Source organism: Talpa occidentalis, unplaced genomic scaffold (assembly GCF_014898055.3).
Source record: "Talpa occidentalis isolate TD23 unplaced genomic scaffold, MPIMG_talOcc4v2.1 talOcc4.15, whole genome shotgun sequence".
Taxonomy (NCBI): Eukaryota; Metazoa; Chordata; class Mammalia; order Eulipotyphla; family Talpidae; genus Talpa; species Talpa occidentalis.
In genome coordinates, this window is record NW_023601543.1 from 1803087 (window position 1) to 1820208 (window position 17122).

The window sequence follows — 17122 nt, forward strand, 5'->3', positions numbered from 1 at the left end:
CGCGCTTCCGGTCCAACAGGGAACTTTGGCCCAGTGTACTTTCCTAGGGAAATAGAAACAGTCTTTTGTTTGCAAATACCTCTTTTTTTAAATGCATTGCCTGTATGTTTTGTATGGTTTTAGGTCTTATATCCAAGGTTTTAATGCATTTAGAATTAATTATTGCATATAGTGTTAAAGATGTGGTTTGTTTTTCTTCCGCATGTAGCTGTCCAGGTTTGCCAGCACCATTTGTTGAAGAGGCTTTTCTTTCTTCATTTCATGTTCTTGGCTCCTTTGTCAGAGATTAGTTGCCCGTACGTACATCAGCTTATTTCTGGACTCTGCCGCCTATTCCAGTGGCTGTGTGTTTTTTGGTTTTGTTTTTTGTTCACATACCATACTGTTTTTGATTACTGTTGCTTTGTAGTATGATTTGAAGTCAAGGAACAAGATACTTCCATTTGTCTTTTCTCTTAGATTTGTTTTGGCTATTTGGGGCTTTTTGTGAATCCATATAAAGTTTAGAATTGTTTGTTGTATTTCCTAGAAAAATGTCATTGAATTTTGGTAAGGATTGTGTTGAATCTATAAATTGCTTTTGGTAATGTAGCAGTTTTAACAGTGCTTATTCTTACACCACATGAGCGTGGGATAGCTTTCCATTACTTTGTTCTTCTTCAAAGGAAATTATCTGTAGGCCAGTACCCTGATGCAGTCAATGGGCTGATGACATTTCCATGAGCATTAGTTGATTTCTGGTTGTGTGTAAAGGAGAGGTTTATCAAAAGTTCCCTGCTCTACCATATCATGGGTGGAGTCTCCCCTAACTGTCTAGCTTAATGAAAAAATAAAATGCAGGCTTGGAAAATGAGAAACCATAAAAGACATAATCACAATTCTTTTTGTTTTTCTAAAAGACCAAATATACCTTTCTTGTTTCTATAAACTCTGGTGGAATAGGATTCTATGTGACATCCATTTTTAAAAAATAATTAAATCAGCCTGCCTTTGGGTCAGTCACACTAGAGAGACTCCATCATCGTGTGTACACATGCCTACAGGATTGACGGATGTTATCTGGTAGGTAGTAAAATGTTGTGGCAATTTTCCAGCGTATATCCCAAAGTAAAATAGATGGGAGATATTGGTGTTCTTGTATAACAAATGGATAAAAGCAATTTTCCTGAGAGAAGATTTGTTCTTGAAATATTTTCCTTTAAACAAATGTAAATTTAGAAATGAGATATAATTATAAAAGAAGCTTAAGAATGTCTAAGGTGATATTTTTTCTTTTAAATTATGTAAGTACCATTAAGTTTAAATGTTGACACTCATTATAAAAAATGCTGTTAAATCTTATGTAAATGGTTAAACACTGATAGCTACAATGCAGATTGCACTTAAAATATATATATAGGGCAGAAAAATATCTTGTTTGCTACCCTGTTTATAAATTTCAACTGATTTCATATCACTTACACAATATGGACTTTGAGAAACACCCATCACCGTGCAGTTGCAATGGGGATGCTTTCCTGCAAACTGAGAAATATTTTAACAAGAGATCTCATGCACCAGCTCAGCCTCAGATGCTGTAGCAATGGCCTCAAATGGTCTTCTCCATGAACACATGTGGAATTTGGCTGTAGAAAAGGTATGAAAAGTTCTGGAATAACGAAAACTGATCAGAAGTGCATGACAAAGCACATAACATTTTTTAATACCCCTTAGCAGGTAGGGCTCAGGTTACAGTCCCTGTTTCTGGAAGTGGCACAGGGGACATTGAAGCCGGTGGCCCAGGGCAAAGGTGGACTGGAGGTGGGGCTCCATCTTCCCTCTCTTCAGAGGTAGACTCGGTGGTGTAGCAGAGTCAGTCTCTTGGGAAATAGATTGTTTAAAAATAAAGACACAGAGTCACGTGACAAGCATAGCCTGCTTGACACAGAATCAGCGCGTGGTCCGTGAAGAGGGGCTGGTGGTGGGTGATGATGATGGTAACCAAAACCCGGGTCAGAGGAATTTTTAGAGGAAATATGAAACCTTATCACAGACGGTCTGCAAGCCAGGGCTCACAGCTCTCAGGTGCAAGTGGAAAGTGTACCCGCTGGGAAGGGAGGAGGAAGGCTTATGAAGGTAACAAGTGCCAAATGAAGCCTCGTCCTGAATTGGTTGCAGTTTTATCCAAACCACAGCTCAGCAGCGCCCACTGGTTTCCATTATGTGGGTGATTGGGCACTTTACAGATTCTGAGTGGGCACCTGCAGGGAGCGGTTGTAGTTTTTCGGAGAGCAGAGCTGTGAACCCAGCCCCAGGTTCTGGCCTGGTTTTTTTGCTCCATTTCACTTTGGTTGCTGTGAACGGTTCCGAGTCCAGTTTCATAATGCTCGGGTTCTGGCATTTTCCTTCAGCATTTGATTGAACATCAGAGGGAACCAATGCTAGTAGGCTACAAATCTCAGGAAACTTAAAATTAAAGCAACCAAGTTTAGTGGTTTTGTTTTTTTGTTTTTTTTTTTTTTTGCTTTGTTTTTTATTGTTGTCAATTTTATTGCTGTCGGGGCCTTACATGCTGGATTCCTGCCCCCACGTTCACTGTCAAAATATGTGTTGAAAAATTATAATTGAAAAAGTGTAGCGAAAGTATAATTTCAAAAAGGAAGCATCTGTTCTAACATAATTTTTTTTTTAAAAAAACAAAGTTGCTTGAAAACAAAAATATAAGAAGAAGAAAACTCATCATTCATTCAGACTGGCCTCAAAAGGTCCAATCTGATTTTACATGGGCGTTGAGTATTTTTATAATCCCAGACAGCGAATCAAGAAATAGTGATTTTTGGGCCTCCCCGGTGGCGCAGCGGTTGAGCGCTGGGTTGCGAGGCTGCCCGTGGCCTCTTCGGCACCGGTTCCATCCTCGGCTGCTCCCCGGCCACCGGAGGAGGGTCCCACATGGCGCGCAGACCTCTCCTGCCGCCCGCTGCTCCCCTCAGCAGTGTCCTTCGGCCCTTCTGCCTGCTCTGCTCCCCGCTCTGGCTCCGGTGGATTCTCTCACCCTCCCGCGCTTCTGACTGTGCCCGGTGCATGTAGAAACAAAACAAACAAATAAATAAATAAAAAACATGCCTCTATTAAAAAAAAAAGAAATAGTGATTTTTGTTGATCACATTTGCTTTGAGTTACACTTAATACGCTGTGTTCGTCTGGTCTCTTCTCCTTAATTTTCCCACCACCATCTCTTATACCCCTCTGACCCTTTCTTCCTCCCCCTCCTTCTTAACCTCAGAAACCTCTCTTTGTTCATATCCATTCATTTGTATAAATATTTGGCTTGATTGCGTCATCTACTATGTAACTATTCGATATCCGTCCTTATTCTGACTTGTCTCACCGCGCCGCCCTTGATGTACGCGGTCGCCAGCTGCTCATCTTGCAGAGCTGGTTTTCTGTGCTTAGCTGTAATCTGGTGGTGACTGTGTGGGAAGCCAATAGCCACCTTCCTTTGTAACCATCTTCCCAGAGTCCAAATCATTAGTAATTTTACATGTTTCATGCAAGCGAGTGTTGATACCCCCTGGGAAGTTGTCTTTTCTTGTCAGACACACGAGTGAGAGCACCAGAACAAGGGCGCCCTATTGTAAGGGTGGCGTGTGGAGTTATAATCGATGGCAAGGAAATGGGGCATGGATACAAGAGAGATGAATACGTATGGTGAGGACAGAAGCCGGGACATAGTATAGGATAGTGTAAACTATGCTCTCTTTTACTAGACCCTCTGGAAAGAACCTCCAGTTTGGACAACTTCCTGTTATAGTAACAGAAGTATTGCAGGAATCATTTGCAGGAGACTAAATGTTTGTGCAGTGATGGTCATGGAGAAAGAAGGGAATTGTTCAGACCTGCACTAAGGTCTGCGGTGGCTCCCCATACAACACATTGTTTTTTTCTCTTTGGGACCTAGGGAGGAACCTCCCCAGATATCCTCAGTGGTTGGTGTGTAGTTCCTTGAGACTGCAGGGAGTAGGACATGGCATCATGTCTGAAATAATTAAGCCTTGGCCGGGTTTCTTCTAAGGAGATTTAGGGACAGTGTCTGGTTTTAGTGATTCTAAATTAAAGGGGTAAAAAAATTGGAACTCTTAGGCTAACAAGTTATAGTCAAATATTTGCATAATCAAAATGTTAGGATTTAGTGCAGTTTACAGGTGGATAATCAATCTCTAAAGGTAACAAAATTAAAATGTAATATCTAGAAAGGTACATATATAATTTCTTTTTATAATTTTCTTTAATTTTATTAAAGATAGCAATAGAAAAAAATTAACCAGTTGGCAAAATAGGTCTAAATGTAATGAACTTGTCCTGCTACTTATAAACACAGTAATATTAACAATATGGACGCCTTTAAATCTGTTTTGTTATTGGTCATTCAATTTTACATGTAATATTTATACAAAGACAACAGAGTTTTATTCTCATGAAAATAAGAATATTCACTAAGCTTTTCTGAATTCAAGAGGGGTTAGATAGAGACAAAAAATATTTCACTTTTGTTTACAAGGGTTTACTTTATTAAGTTGTAAGTCTTAAATAATTTAAGAGAAAGGGTCTTTTTAAATCTAGTTTAATTTTATGCTCTTAAAATTATCAGAGACTTGTATTTTAGAGTTCTTATCATGGGCTTGCGTCCATGTTATAGCTTTTTCTGAAGATAAAATGCATTCGTAAAAAGTCAGGGTGAAACAGAGAGCACAAATGACAAAAGACTGATAATGTGTATAGTTGTAATAAGAGATTGTTATTGACAAGGAATTTGGTTAATTTTGTGCCATACAATATAATTAGAATTATAAGTAGTGGTATTTTAGAATATGTCAGACTTTCAAGAGGTTTATATGATTTTAGAACACCTATGTTAGTGCTGCATTTTATGTAAGTACAAATAAAGGTTTAATATTGTGTTTTATTTGATAGTATTTTTTTATGCAGTCTGACATAGCAAATAAATCTGATGTTTACTATCTCTCCTTTTATAATAGAAAGAGGAAATCTTGTGTTGTTCCAGGGATGGTCTGGAAAAGAATGTTTCATAATAAGTGAAAAAGACTTTATTTAGAGTTTGTTTTGAGGAAGTGTCATAAGTATTATTTTTTAAAACACTTAACTAAGATTACACATGGTTATGAAACAATATTTAAGCAAAGTGAGAAAGTTTTTAAGGTACTTTAAATGGTTCTGAGTGAACTTAGCTACTAATATTGACAAGGTTAGGTTTAGTTAACTAAATACCTGGGGATAAAGATAATATGATGTATAAAATTGTGTTTTTTGGCAATCATTAAGACAAAGGAAATCCTTTCATAATGTCTTATCAAGAATACGTTAACATTGAAGAAAACACTGTCCTTTTTACTGAGACTAGTTAAAAATACACATTAAAGAAATTTATTGCAACCTTAGTTTGAGCACACATAATTTTTTTAAGGCTTCTATTTCATAATCTTGTGTCATTTCTTATGTTTATGTAGCTTTTTTTCAGATTTTTTACTGGAGTAGTTATTTTACTTGGAGTTCATTTTCTTTGTGAAAGGAAAATGTATGCCTTTTATGTTATTTCTTATTGGAAATAATTTTTTTATTTTGATTACGTTGGATATACATTTATTTTCCTTTATCCTTAATAAAAATGGGATGCTTATGTTTTCTTATGGAAAACATGTTTCGTACAAAGATGTTTCATTTTTATTAACTCTATATTAGAATTTTTAACCGTCAGGACCCTCCGTTTTCCAGTGAAAAGAGAATAAATAATAGGGATGGGGACTTGCAAACATGGCGCCTGCCCGGAGCGGTCCAGGCGGTCCAGGCGTGTCTCCAGCTCCTCCCCACCCCGGCGGGTCAGATTTCAGGCCTGAGGGGACAGTTTTGTCCGCTGGTTAGGAAACGTCAAGCTGCTCATTAGCTCCTGCATTTCCATGCATTGTCTAGCTTTGTTTTTCTGAATGTGCACATAGGTGAAGTAGTTTCGGATTTCCACCGGTCCTGCTTTTGAGCAGTGGGGTTAGTGCTTAGCTCGAGTCCTTTTTGTGCGGAGATGAAGCCAGTCACGCCATAAGGGTTTCGTGGTTTGTTTTTTTCGTATTTATTTCCGTATATATTTTACGTCATTATTCATGTTTGTACAGTTTGCTTTGTCCTTTCAGATGTAGCGCCTGGAAAATAAATCGGACATGGGGATGGGGGGGGGAGGAGGGAGCGGGGGGGCGGGCAGGGGGCGGGGGAGGACGAGGTGCTATGGCGATGGCTCGCGGGCGAGGGTCGTGGGTTTGGGAGACAAAGGCGCGGGGAACTAGAAGGTGGTTGATCGGCCCGAAGGACCGAGCGCAGGGGCAGCCATTGTGACACGCGAGTGGAGGAGCTCCCCTTGTGAGTGTCCTCGCCACTGTCTGCGTGGGCGACCCCTGTGCCTGGACGGAAGCACTTTGACAGTATCTCTGAGAATTGGCAGAATAAAAGTGTGCCGCGTCACTGGAATCGTGGGGGTCCTGGCGAAGCCGGGCTCTGCGAGGCGCCTCGCGAGTGTCCTTCTAGCCCTTCCCTGGGCCTGACGTCCAGCAGGCGTGTGCGGGCGTCGGCGGCAGGGATACCCCGCGCGGCTGCCCAACCATTCGTTTTGAGTCCCATTACGTCATGAGCATTATTCTGGTTTTGGGGGTCCCAAGGGGTGGGGAGGCGATGACGTGTCTTTCTGGGCTCCATGGCCGCCGTTCCCGCGCGACTCCCTGGCTGAGCCCCTCGCCCACCACCAGGGGGGCTGTTGTCGCGGCAGCGGGAGTGGGCAGTTGGTCCGCGCTCGCCTGTGCTGCTCACGGCTCCGCGGCAAGCAGGTGCTCCTGCCGCCAGCGCGGCTGCGACATCCCCGGAGAGCCACGAAGCGCGGGTGGCCGGGACAGAGCAGCGGCGACCGGCGCAGGGTGGCACCCCGTCTTCCCTGAGTGCTGCGGCGGGCGGCGGGAGTCGTGCGCTGGAAAGGCTGCCGCAAGGCTCCGCGTGCCGGGTGCCGCCTCCGCACCGTCGGGATCCGGGCGGCTGTCCCTGCTGCCCGGGGCGGCGTCTCTGCACGGCGCGCAGCGGATGCCATGTTGCCCAACGGCGCGGTCCCCCGGCTCCTGCGACTTTGGGGACCCCCAGCGCCTGCCGTTCACCGCGCGGGCGACGACGCCTCCTTTTTCTGTGACGACGCCCGTGGACTCTGCACAAGTGGCTGCCACGGACGCCCGTGGCTCGCGTGGCCCGTCGCGCTGCTGGTTCCCCCCGCCGCGTCCCGCCCGCACCCCAGTCTCCGGCTCCGTGCGCTTAGGAAACGGCTGCGGCCGCCGTGGGCGCGGAGCCCTTCCCTGCGCTGCTCGTCCCGGGCTTCGGCCGTGGGAGACACCGCCGCGCGCACTTGGCACGCGCTTTGTGCTGCGCGCCGCGGATTGCCTCGCGCACGCCCGGCGTGGCGCCGCTGGCCTCGCCGCTGATCCGTCTTCAGCTTTTTGAAGGTAAATCCTCCCGCTTTCGTGGCGCGCGCGGGTCTCCCTCGCCCCAGCCGCCGCGGGCGGTCGCCGCCCTCTGAGCCGCAGCGACCACGAGCATCTTTCCCTCCCACGTCTCCTCGGCTCGGCTGGCCGTTCACTCAGCCCCTGCGCTCCCCTAGGTCTTAAACGGGGGAGCAGCAGCGGCTTCTGTGATTAGGAAAAGGCACAAGCTCAGGCCGTCCCGCCCTCGCTCGCCGCCCCTCCCGCGCCCGGGCCTTTTGCCGCCTGCGGGAAGCGGAGGACGCGCACAGGGCGGCGGGGCCGCTGCTGCCGCTCGACCGCAGCTCTGCTCGGGCCGTTCAGAAGACTCGACCGGGCCTTTCTGGGGCTTAGGCCCCACCGTTTCCACCTTTTGGAACATCCCTAAAGAAGTACCACATGTTAGAAGTTTGGATGATCCATCAGCCCCTTTGTCGTGGGAACAGCTCCCTGCAGCCACTGCCGAGTCTCACTGCTGAGGGCGCAGGGCTCTAGCGCGGGCTGTGGCATATGCGCCTCCGTCACCTGCCAACTTCGCCGCAGGAGCTGCACTCCTCCCTCGGAACCTGTCAGACAGCAGTCTCCAGTCAGGAGTCAAAGCTTTGTCTCACATGGGCTGCAGGGTCAGTGGCTGCCAGGCTTTTGCACCGAGCTGCCTGTCCTGGATACGAGCCACCTGTCGCTTGACTCCGAGTTCCCATACCAAGCTGACAGGAGCTCGGCTCTCGGCTTGTGCAGAGCACTCTAGCTCCCGCTTTTGGTGCAGCTGACTTCACCCTGAAATTCACCGGTCAAGCGCCTTTGCCCCGGACCCTGCCAAAGTTGAATCCCTTTTGTTTGCCCCTTCTCAGCCTGCTTGGATCCCAGTCCTGTGTGGTCAGGAGCACTGAGCACTTTCAGTCTCTGACACCAAGCCAGACGTCCTTTTCTAAGACCTGCGCGTCATCTCTGCCCACGGTGGGAAATGTTTTAAGTTCCTTTCCCAGGAGGCAGACTTATGCTTATGATCTGGAAGATTTAATTTAAATTCCTCACGAAACAACAAAATTCATTTGTCAGTTTAGATGCAGCCACCCATGCAGACTATACTGAGCTCCATTTGTAAGCAAGCAATTGATCGCATTTCTAGAATGGTCAACTCAAAATCAGGTTGCTTTTAACCAAAGATCATGGCTTACTGTGAACCAAATAATTACGATGTGATTTGCCCCAGTAGTTTTGACTGTGTAGAGAAAAAGATATTTAAAGATGGGTACTCATCACCTACATTTTTTTTTCCTTTTCCCTCCCTAATTATTTTTTCATTGAATTTTTTAAAAGATGTAATTTAATACAAGAGCTGGGGTACAGGTCAGATGCGCAGGAGGGTGAGAGAATTCACCAGAGCCAGAGCGGGGAGCAGAGCAGGCAGACCGACGAAATACACTGCTGAGGGGAGCAGCGGGCGGCAGGAGAGGTCTGCACACCATGTGGGACCCTTGCTGGCGGTAGGGGATCGAACCCGCACTGCAGAGGCCACGGGCAGCTTCGCAGCACGGCGCTCAACCGCTGCGCCACCAGGGAGGCCCATCACCCACATTTTTTAAAAGACTTAAAAATTTTCCCATCTTTTCATATTTTAAAAAAAGATTAAAGCTACAGATGAACGGAACCCCATTCCTCTGCCTCCCTCCCTGGCTTAGCCACAACCTGAATTTGCTTTTCTTCCTTGTTACTTCCACGCATATCGTCTAGACTTACAGCTGAGCCGTGCCCACCACAGGCAGCACCAGATAGCTGACGGCTCCGGCCTCATTGTACAGAGGAGGGCTCTGCTGGTGGCCGGCACCTGACACGGTTCCGTGCGAGACTCCCCTACTGTTTCTACCTGAAATTTTTCAGTGGAGTCCCAGGGCCCTCCTGTGAGTGCGCTGTGCTGGTCCACCGGGTGTGGGGAAGCGCCTGGGCCTGCTCTGGACCTTCCGTCCTCTCTGCGACTCTCTTCCTTCCAGGGCTCCCAGCGCCAACTTTCTCTCTTGTTTTTCCTCTCCAGCCCCAACTTTCTTGATTATTTGCCACCTTGAGCCATTAATGGCTGTAGGTATCTGCCTTGGAAATTCTAGCTTTGGGGCTCACCTTCAGTGAAGAAAAGCCACAAACTCAGTGGTTGCTGCCGTCTTCCAAGCATAAGCTTTCAAGTGTCTGTGTGCTTTCAGCTGCCCCCCAGTGCTTTCAAATAGTCTGCTCCCCCATAGGCACACACACTGAAAATTTTATAATTCATAGCTTCAGGAAGGCATATGCAGATAATTTAGTCTGCGCTTACCCAAAGCTCAAACATTGAGTGTTTCTTTCATTGTCATGTGATTTATTAAGGCTAATAAAGTTACATCAGGCATGAAGGCTTGAATGAAACATGTCTGGAAACTTCAGGTTTTGGTTTGCTGCTGATGGACAGATGGCTCTTGGACGCTCACCTGGGACGTTAGGTGGAGACCAGGGGTTGCTTCTGACCCGAGACCCGCTGTAAGAGCAGGGCGCTCTTGCTGCCAGCCTGGGTGATATGCAGGCCAGTATTGACAGCGATGTCCCTAAGCAGATTTCCTTCAGAAGTGTTGTCTGCACTTGCCCCGCAGCATGACTTTTCAGTCATAATCGTTCACTGTCCTCAGCAGCCACCGCCACTGATGCCTGCTGCTCAGCACGTTCTCTGCACCACAGGGGAGAGCGCAGGGTAACTGATACTGGCTAAAGGCTCAGTGGATCCTCCTTGCAACTCAAGTCTTGTTCTCTCTCTTTTGTTCTCAGGAGTACACCATCGATGTATTTTTCCGACAGACGTGGCACGATGAAAGGCTGAAATTTGATGGGCCCATGAAGATCCTGCCCCTGAACAATCTCTTGGCTAGTAAGATCTGGACCCCTGATACCTTCTTCCACAATGGCAAGAAATCGGTGGCCCATAACATGACCACACCCAACAAGCTGCTCAGACTGGTGGACAATGGAACCCTCCTGTACACAATGAGGTCAGAGAATGGGCACCCCCCACTCATACCCCCCGCGCGTCTATCATATACCAGGGGTAGGACTAGGCTTGAAAGCAGCATGTTTGAAGATAGCACTGGAAATTCTGTCAAGTTTAAGGTTTCCTCAGGTTTCTTCCCTTATCAGTTATTTCTGGCTTTATGGCATGATGATCAGAAAGAGGGCTGCGTGTCATCCCAATGTTCGTAAGTTTACTGATCATTGCCTAGTGACCCCACGTGTGGTCTGTTCTGTGTCCCTGTGTCCTCGCACTTGGGAAACAAATGGATACGCTGCAGTCCTGGGAGGAGTGTCCCATAGATGTGTTGATGAAGCCTACTGGCCTAACTCCTCATTTAAAGCTGTTGTTTGCTTACTTCTCCTCTGTGCCTGGTTGTAACTGGAGCACCAAGTCACCTAGTAGTATTGTGCTGTTCTCACTCTCTTTCATTATATTAATGATTGCTTTACATCACTGGGTGCTCTAGCATTGGTGCATATATATTATGCGCCATTTCTTTTTGTTGTGGTCCTTAATCCTACTGTACTGTCAATGTCTCTCTCATTACGTTTTAAGCGGCAATCTATTTTATCTGACAGAAGTATAACCGCTGCTGATTTTTTTGTCATTTGCTGGTTGGATTGTCTTTCAGCCTTTAAGTCTGTGCTTGTCTTTGGTACTAAGAAGAGTCTCCTATAAACAAGAGAGTTGGAGTTTGTTTTGTGATCTATGTAGCCACGCGGTACCTTTTAATTAGTAAGTTCAAGCCACTTTTGTTTCAGTCGATTATTGAGACATAGTCACTGCCGCATTTTGCTTTTGTTTTTGTTTTAGTTTGAGAAGCTTGTAGATTACCAAGGGATAGAAGCGTAATAGGAGACGGATATACACGTCTTAAGATGAGGGAGGGATGCAGGCGAGAGCTGTAGCATGTACTGTTATCGGCACGCGGGCCAGCTGTGTGAACGGAGGTGGCCGTTTCACTGCCACCAGGGCAGAAGGGAGACGGAAGCTATACAGGAGGCGAGCAAGAGGGACAATAAGGACGTGTTAATGAGCATGTTGGCACTGCTGCTTCAGGGGTTCTTGTTCACCTCCTTTGGGGCATGTGGTGTGGGTCCATGACTTTCCTGGGCTGCCACCAGCATGTGGGCATACCGTGCACTGCTTCTGACAGAAGATGGGCAACTTTTAAGAGCCGGCCTGTGATTCGCCACGTTGCTTTCTCCTGGCCATAGTGACCGTCGTTATCCAGCCTGTTGGACATGACGCAGAGCAGAGGCCACCCCACAGCCGAGGCTGTCAGACGTGTAAGGAGAGAAATCAACCTTTGTGATTTTAGTACACTGAGGCTTTAGAATTGTTTGTTGCTGCATATTAATTTATCGCATTTTGACTCATAGAGCAAAGGTGTAAGAGGTTTCAGAAAGATGAGCGTCACCAATCATCATAACACCAATAAAAGCATATGGAGGCTAGTAATTACCGTCAATATGGTATTCCCGGTGCTGGCGCCGTTACCATCATCTTGCGTTTATGATCTTCATGACAGATGGGTGGGGTCGGTACTGTTGTTCCCGCTGGACGCATGAGGCGAATGAGACACAGTGCGTGAGGGCCTGTTCCAGGGGCATCTGAGCTCCGAGTGGGCGAGCAGGCTCCTGTGTCCGCGCTAGTCACTGTTAGTTACACGTTCTTCTGGAATTGCTGCCTGCGAAGGGGCGAGACAATAACATGTAATGTTAAAAGTATGTGCGAGGTTTGGTAGCGTGAATGCTGTGTTTCCCAGAGTGGTGAGTACAATGGGGAGTTTTCAGGAGTTGGCCTGGAGGTGGTAGAAATGGTCAACCAGAAAATACTCCTACCCAGTGGCGCAGCAGGTTGAGTGCAGCGCTGTGGAGCTGTCCGCAGCCTCTGTTGCGCAGGTCCAGGCCGGGGAGATTCCCACATGGCGCGACAGACCTCTCCTGTCTCGCCCGCTGCTCCCCTCGGCAGTGTGTTTTGTCAGTCTGTCTGTTCTGCTCCCCGCTCTGGCTCTGGTGAATCCTCTCACCCTCCCGCGCCTCTGGCCTGTACCCCAGCTCTTGTATAAATAAATAAATCTGTAAACAAAATGAAAGGAAGGGTGTATAATAGGTATATAAGCGACATTCTTATGCCTTTGCTCTTAGTTAAAATGTGTTAAATTAATATGCAGCAACAAACAGTTCTAAAACCTCAGTGTACTAAAATCACAAAGGTTGATTTCTCTCCTCACACGTCTGGCAGTCTCGGCTGCGGGGAGGCGCTCTGCTCTGCGTCATCTTCAACAAGGCAGACATTGTTGAACCTCAGGGGTTAAAGAAATAGCTGTTTATTCTTTTAATGGCGAGACTGGCATGTATTTACGAGGTGACGGGAAGGGGCTAGTAGAAAACATAGATGGAAGTTACAATAGGAATAATATTTGGCTGACATGAAGTTCCCAGAGAAAACCATGATGGGATGGTGTGACGCTCTAGTAAAAGCCGCACTTGTAAAGAGGTTAGGTGTGAATGTTAAGAAGGAGGCAGAGAGGACAGAGCAGAGCAGCAGTATGCGTGGCTAGACGTATGGTGGGGAAGGTGGTGAGAATAGAGCAACAGTGGAGGAACAGGCAGAGGAGAGACGTGTTTATAATACAGTGCTTAAAAGAGAAGAGTTTGACAAGGTGATCCGAGTGTACACTCTGGTGGGGAAAAGAATGGAGTGGCGTAGACGTGACCGAGCAGAGCATTATGGGATGAGGTGGTTGAGGGGTGGAGTAATGAGACGGGTGGGTAAAAGGCGGCGTGAACATGGAAGCACAGATGGGCGGGAGAGAGAGTGCAGGGCAGGAAAGGAAATGAACACAGCAGAGACTGAGAGCAGCAGAGGAGAAAGATGAGAGGGTGAACGCGGAGCAGGGGTGACGGAGAAACTGAGTAACAGTAAGAGGGAAAGAGCAGAGGACGGTCGGTGTCTGGGAGGAGAGCAGAAGGGACGGGAGAGAGGAGAGCGGCGGGCGGAATGTGGAACTGTGAAGTGGGCGCATGACAGACAGAGGAGGCAGCATCTGAAGACTGCAGGGTCAGTCCCCCAGAAATGGCCAACGGATGGGCCCTTTATTCTAGTCAGAAGTGAACGCGACACAGGCCTTTGATAAGCTGCGGTGTGAGCGGGACACCCTGGTGCTGGTTCTGAAGCACAGAACAGAGGAGGTGCAGGGTTCAGAGGCAAGAAGCAGGGGTTCCCTTACACCGTGCTGTGTCACCTTCCACCCAGGCAGGTTGATCCAGGGAGGCCTGGGCTCCACGCTGAAAAGCATAGCCTGGTTCTGTATGTGACCCCAAATTTATTCATCTCGTGACCTTTTGCAAGACAAATGATCTGCTTTCTCATCCCGATAACAATGTGGCTGCTGTCTGTCTTGCAGACATGTGAAAAGTGCAAATTGGATAAGGTCTAAAAAAAACACTTAGGATTTTTCAGCAGCAGTTCTTGTGCAGCATTCCTATCATCTGGAGCCTTGGAAATCTCATGCGGACTCCAGGGAAAACTGTCGCTTCGTCGAAGAATCTGCCCAAGGGTGCATACCTGTTAACTAGGGCAGCACAGAACAAAGCCTTGCCTGGCCCGGCTCGGCTCCTCAGGACAACCATAAAAATGCGGCCAAGCTCATTACCTGCTGCAGCGGAGGCCGCACTCGCGCCGACGCCGGAAGGAGCGAGCCCGGCTCAGGCCCACGTTTATGAACTCTTCTTGTTTTCACACGTGGACATATAGGAACTTCATTTCTACTAGTGACGTCTTATTTAGTGATAAAGGTGTGTGAGCATCTCCAGTGTGTCATCCTCCCTACGTCTGAGCTATGGCTGCGTAGCTGGTGCCGCAGCAGAGAACACTCCGGAGCACTGGGCAGGAGGTGCGCGCGCCGCCTGAGCTTAGCTGGGCTTTCTCCTGTTGGAAACACTCGTTCAGCACATTTGTGAGCGTTTGTTATGTTTGAAGCCTTAGATGCCATCTTGAGTAGCTTGTCCAAGACTGGGGATGTTGTGGGGGCGGAAGGGAGGGCCACGGGGAAGGCGCAGCAAGCAGGTGTGCAGGCTGAGTCCCGCCGTCTCCATCTGAAGGCGATCTGGAGCTGGGGTCCTCCAGGACACAGTAGCTGTGACTCTCCCTTTCCAAAGCAGCCCCCGCTCAGCCTGCAGAGCCCTTCCCACAAAATCAATCCTTTGCCGAAAGACATGTTTTAGGCTGCAGATTTTTCTCCCTGGCAGTGAGGCCACATTCACAATCATAACCAGTCCTGTGCAGAAAACAGACACACAGATACCGATAATCCTATGTTGTATTAAAACATGATTAAAGGGGAAAATGAGGCGACAGAAACAAAGTATCTCCCTTGACGGACAGTCTCCTTTTGGAGAACTGCAAGTGGGTAGGAAGCAGGAGGCGTTTATTAAATAAAGAACAAACAAGAGCAAAATGGAAAATACTGGCTGGCTGGGGCCACAAAGACAACCTTATCTGGGTTGAGAAGGTGCAGAGAGGCCTTGGCATTTAGGGGTTTGGGCAGAGGATCACGGAATACCAAAGTCACCCAGGTTTGGGCTTGTTGATCTGCCAGCACAGGCAGGAGCAGCTCCATGTAGGATCTAGAACGTTATCCTGACAGCGCTCAAGACTAAGGTATTTATTCAGAGCGCTGGGATTTCTGTGAGCTGGAGAACTCCTTAGGCCTGTAGGGTGCTCTCCCAAGCATCGTGGCAGATGTGCTGTTTGGGCAAGGACCTGAAGGGAATCTGCACACATGAAGAAGAAAAGCCATTGCGGGCAGTGGAGAGAGACAGCGTGGCACAGAGAACACGCAGCAGTTTGGTTCAGTCACAAGGATTTGCAGAGAGCTGCAGAGTGGGGGTGTGAGAGTCAGAAAATGAGGTCGGAGCCGCTCGCCTGTAAAACTTAGATGCATGCTAAGTGCTGGTCTTCAGTGGGGTGCCACGACCTTTCTAGCGCCCTGACATTTGCCTGTGGCTCCAGGATTTCCTGGGCGGCTTCAGACAGCTGGGGTCCTGGAGACTTCCGATTTGCTGGTGGGTCTTTGAAGTGACTCACCCTCTACTGGTAATGGCTAGGAACGATTTACTCTTTCCTTTTCACCATAAATCCTGGATCCTGCTCTTTACCCCACAATTAAAGAAACAGGCTGTCTGGTCCCTCAGCCACTCCTGAAGTGGAGTCTTTCCCTCAGGTTTTTAAAGATAACATTCCTCAGAGTGCAGACCAGATTGTTCTGCTGCTGAAAGGCCTAGACACCTGTTGCCCACAGTGGGCCTCACGAAGTCCAGGGACCCTCATCTTCTGAATCTCAGCGGCTCCTTCCCGCACCCCTAGGTGTGTTGTGCACACGCTGGAGAGCACTGGGCAGCGGGTGCACCTCCTCGATCAAATTTAGACCTCTGTTCATTAAGGCTAGTTAGTTCAAGAGCTTTTTTTCCTCTAGAAATGTTTTTCCTACCTTATGCCCCTACTTAAAAAAATTGTTATTATAAATGCAAACATCTGAAAAGAATTGGCTGCTTTCCTGTGGGATGGTTGTTAAAAAGCCAGTGATTTATTTTCATTTTCAAATTTTTACTCTTTCATTGAGGTATAGCTTTTGGGCCTGTATTTTAAGGAGCACAGACGTCACCTAGCGCCAGGACAGCCCAGGCAGGGAAGCTGCGGTAAGGAGGGAGAAGGGCAAAGACATGAGAAAGTGGTTTGTCTTGCTCAGACTTGAGGACCACGGCTTCGTTTCCAGAAGGATCGCTTTCCCTGGCAAATAGGCACTGAAGACAAAGATATGGCAGCTTGTGGGTTGAGAGATTGTTCTCACTGGGCTACCAGAAAGTTCTAAAATTGCCCAGCACTGTATCACAGATGTCAACACTGGATGTTGTGTGGCCGCTACACAAAACCAAAAGTCGTGTCAGCGGCTCGTGTAGTGAGAATGGCCTGATCGGTGTGTTCATCTCGAAAATGCTGTTAGATGTGTCCTGTGGGGGCGAGACAGAGGCACCAAGTAACCGCCCCACACGTGTCTCGCTTCCAAGGAGCGGAGGAGGAACTGCTCGCGCTCAGGAGCCAGGGCTCGTGCGGCACCCACACTGAGGCCTCCTCTTCACCCGCTGCCGCGCCCCCCTTGCCTCAAGGCCTCCCCCTTAGGGTTGCGGTGCACTTGCCACACCTTCCCGTGCGGAAGGTGCTTGTCTGGCCTCAGCTCCGTCTCAGGGCCCCACCGCCTGCCTGTCTCAGAGGCTCGCAGAGCCAGCGTGTGGGCCTCCGCCTGCGGCCTCCCGCAGATGCCCCGGGCCAGCGCCCGTGCCTTGGGAGCAGCCAGGGCCCCCTTGTCGCCAGGACCGTCCTGGGGGGCAGAGGCGCCTGGGTCCCCGGGTCTACGGTGGGAGTCCCCTTTGCTCCCTGCCTTCCGGGGCTCCTGTGCAGACTAGAAACACGCAACAGGGAGAGGGGCGGTGGCGCTGAGGCCTCATTTCCCTTCCTACCCTGCCCCTGGCCCCCTGGTCCCGGGCCTTTGGTA

General features: G+C 48.3%; 1 protein-coding gene across 1 annotated transcript in view; it reads left to right on the forward strand.

Annotated features, from left to right (window-relative positions):
- The window catches only part of GABRA3 (gamma-aminobutyric acid type A receptor subunit alpha3), a 90963-nt gene that overhangs the window by 44261 nt on the left and 29580 nt on the right, over nucleotides 1-17122 (forward strand). The window contains 1 exon segment of the mRNA XM_054695504.1: nucleotides 10323-10543. Coding sequence (XP_054551479.1) covers nucleotides 10323-10543 — 221 coding nt within the window.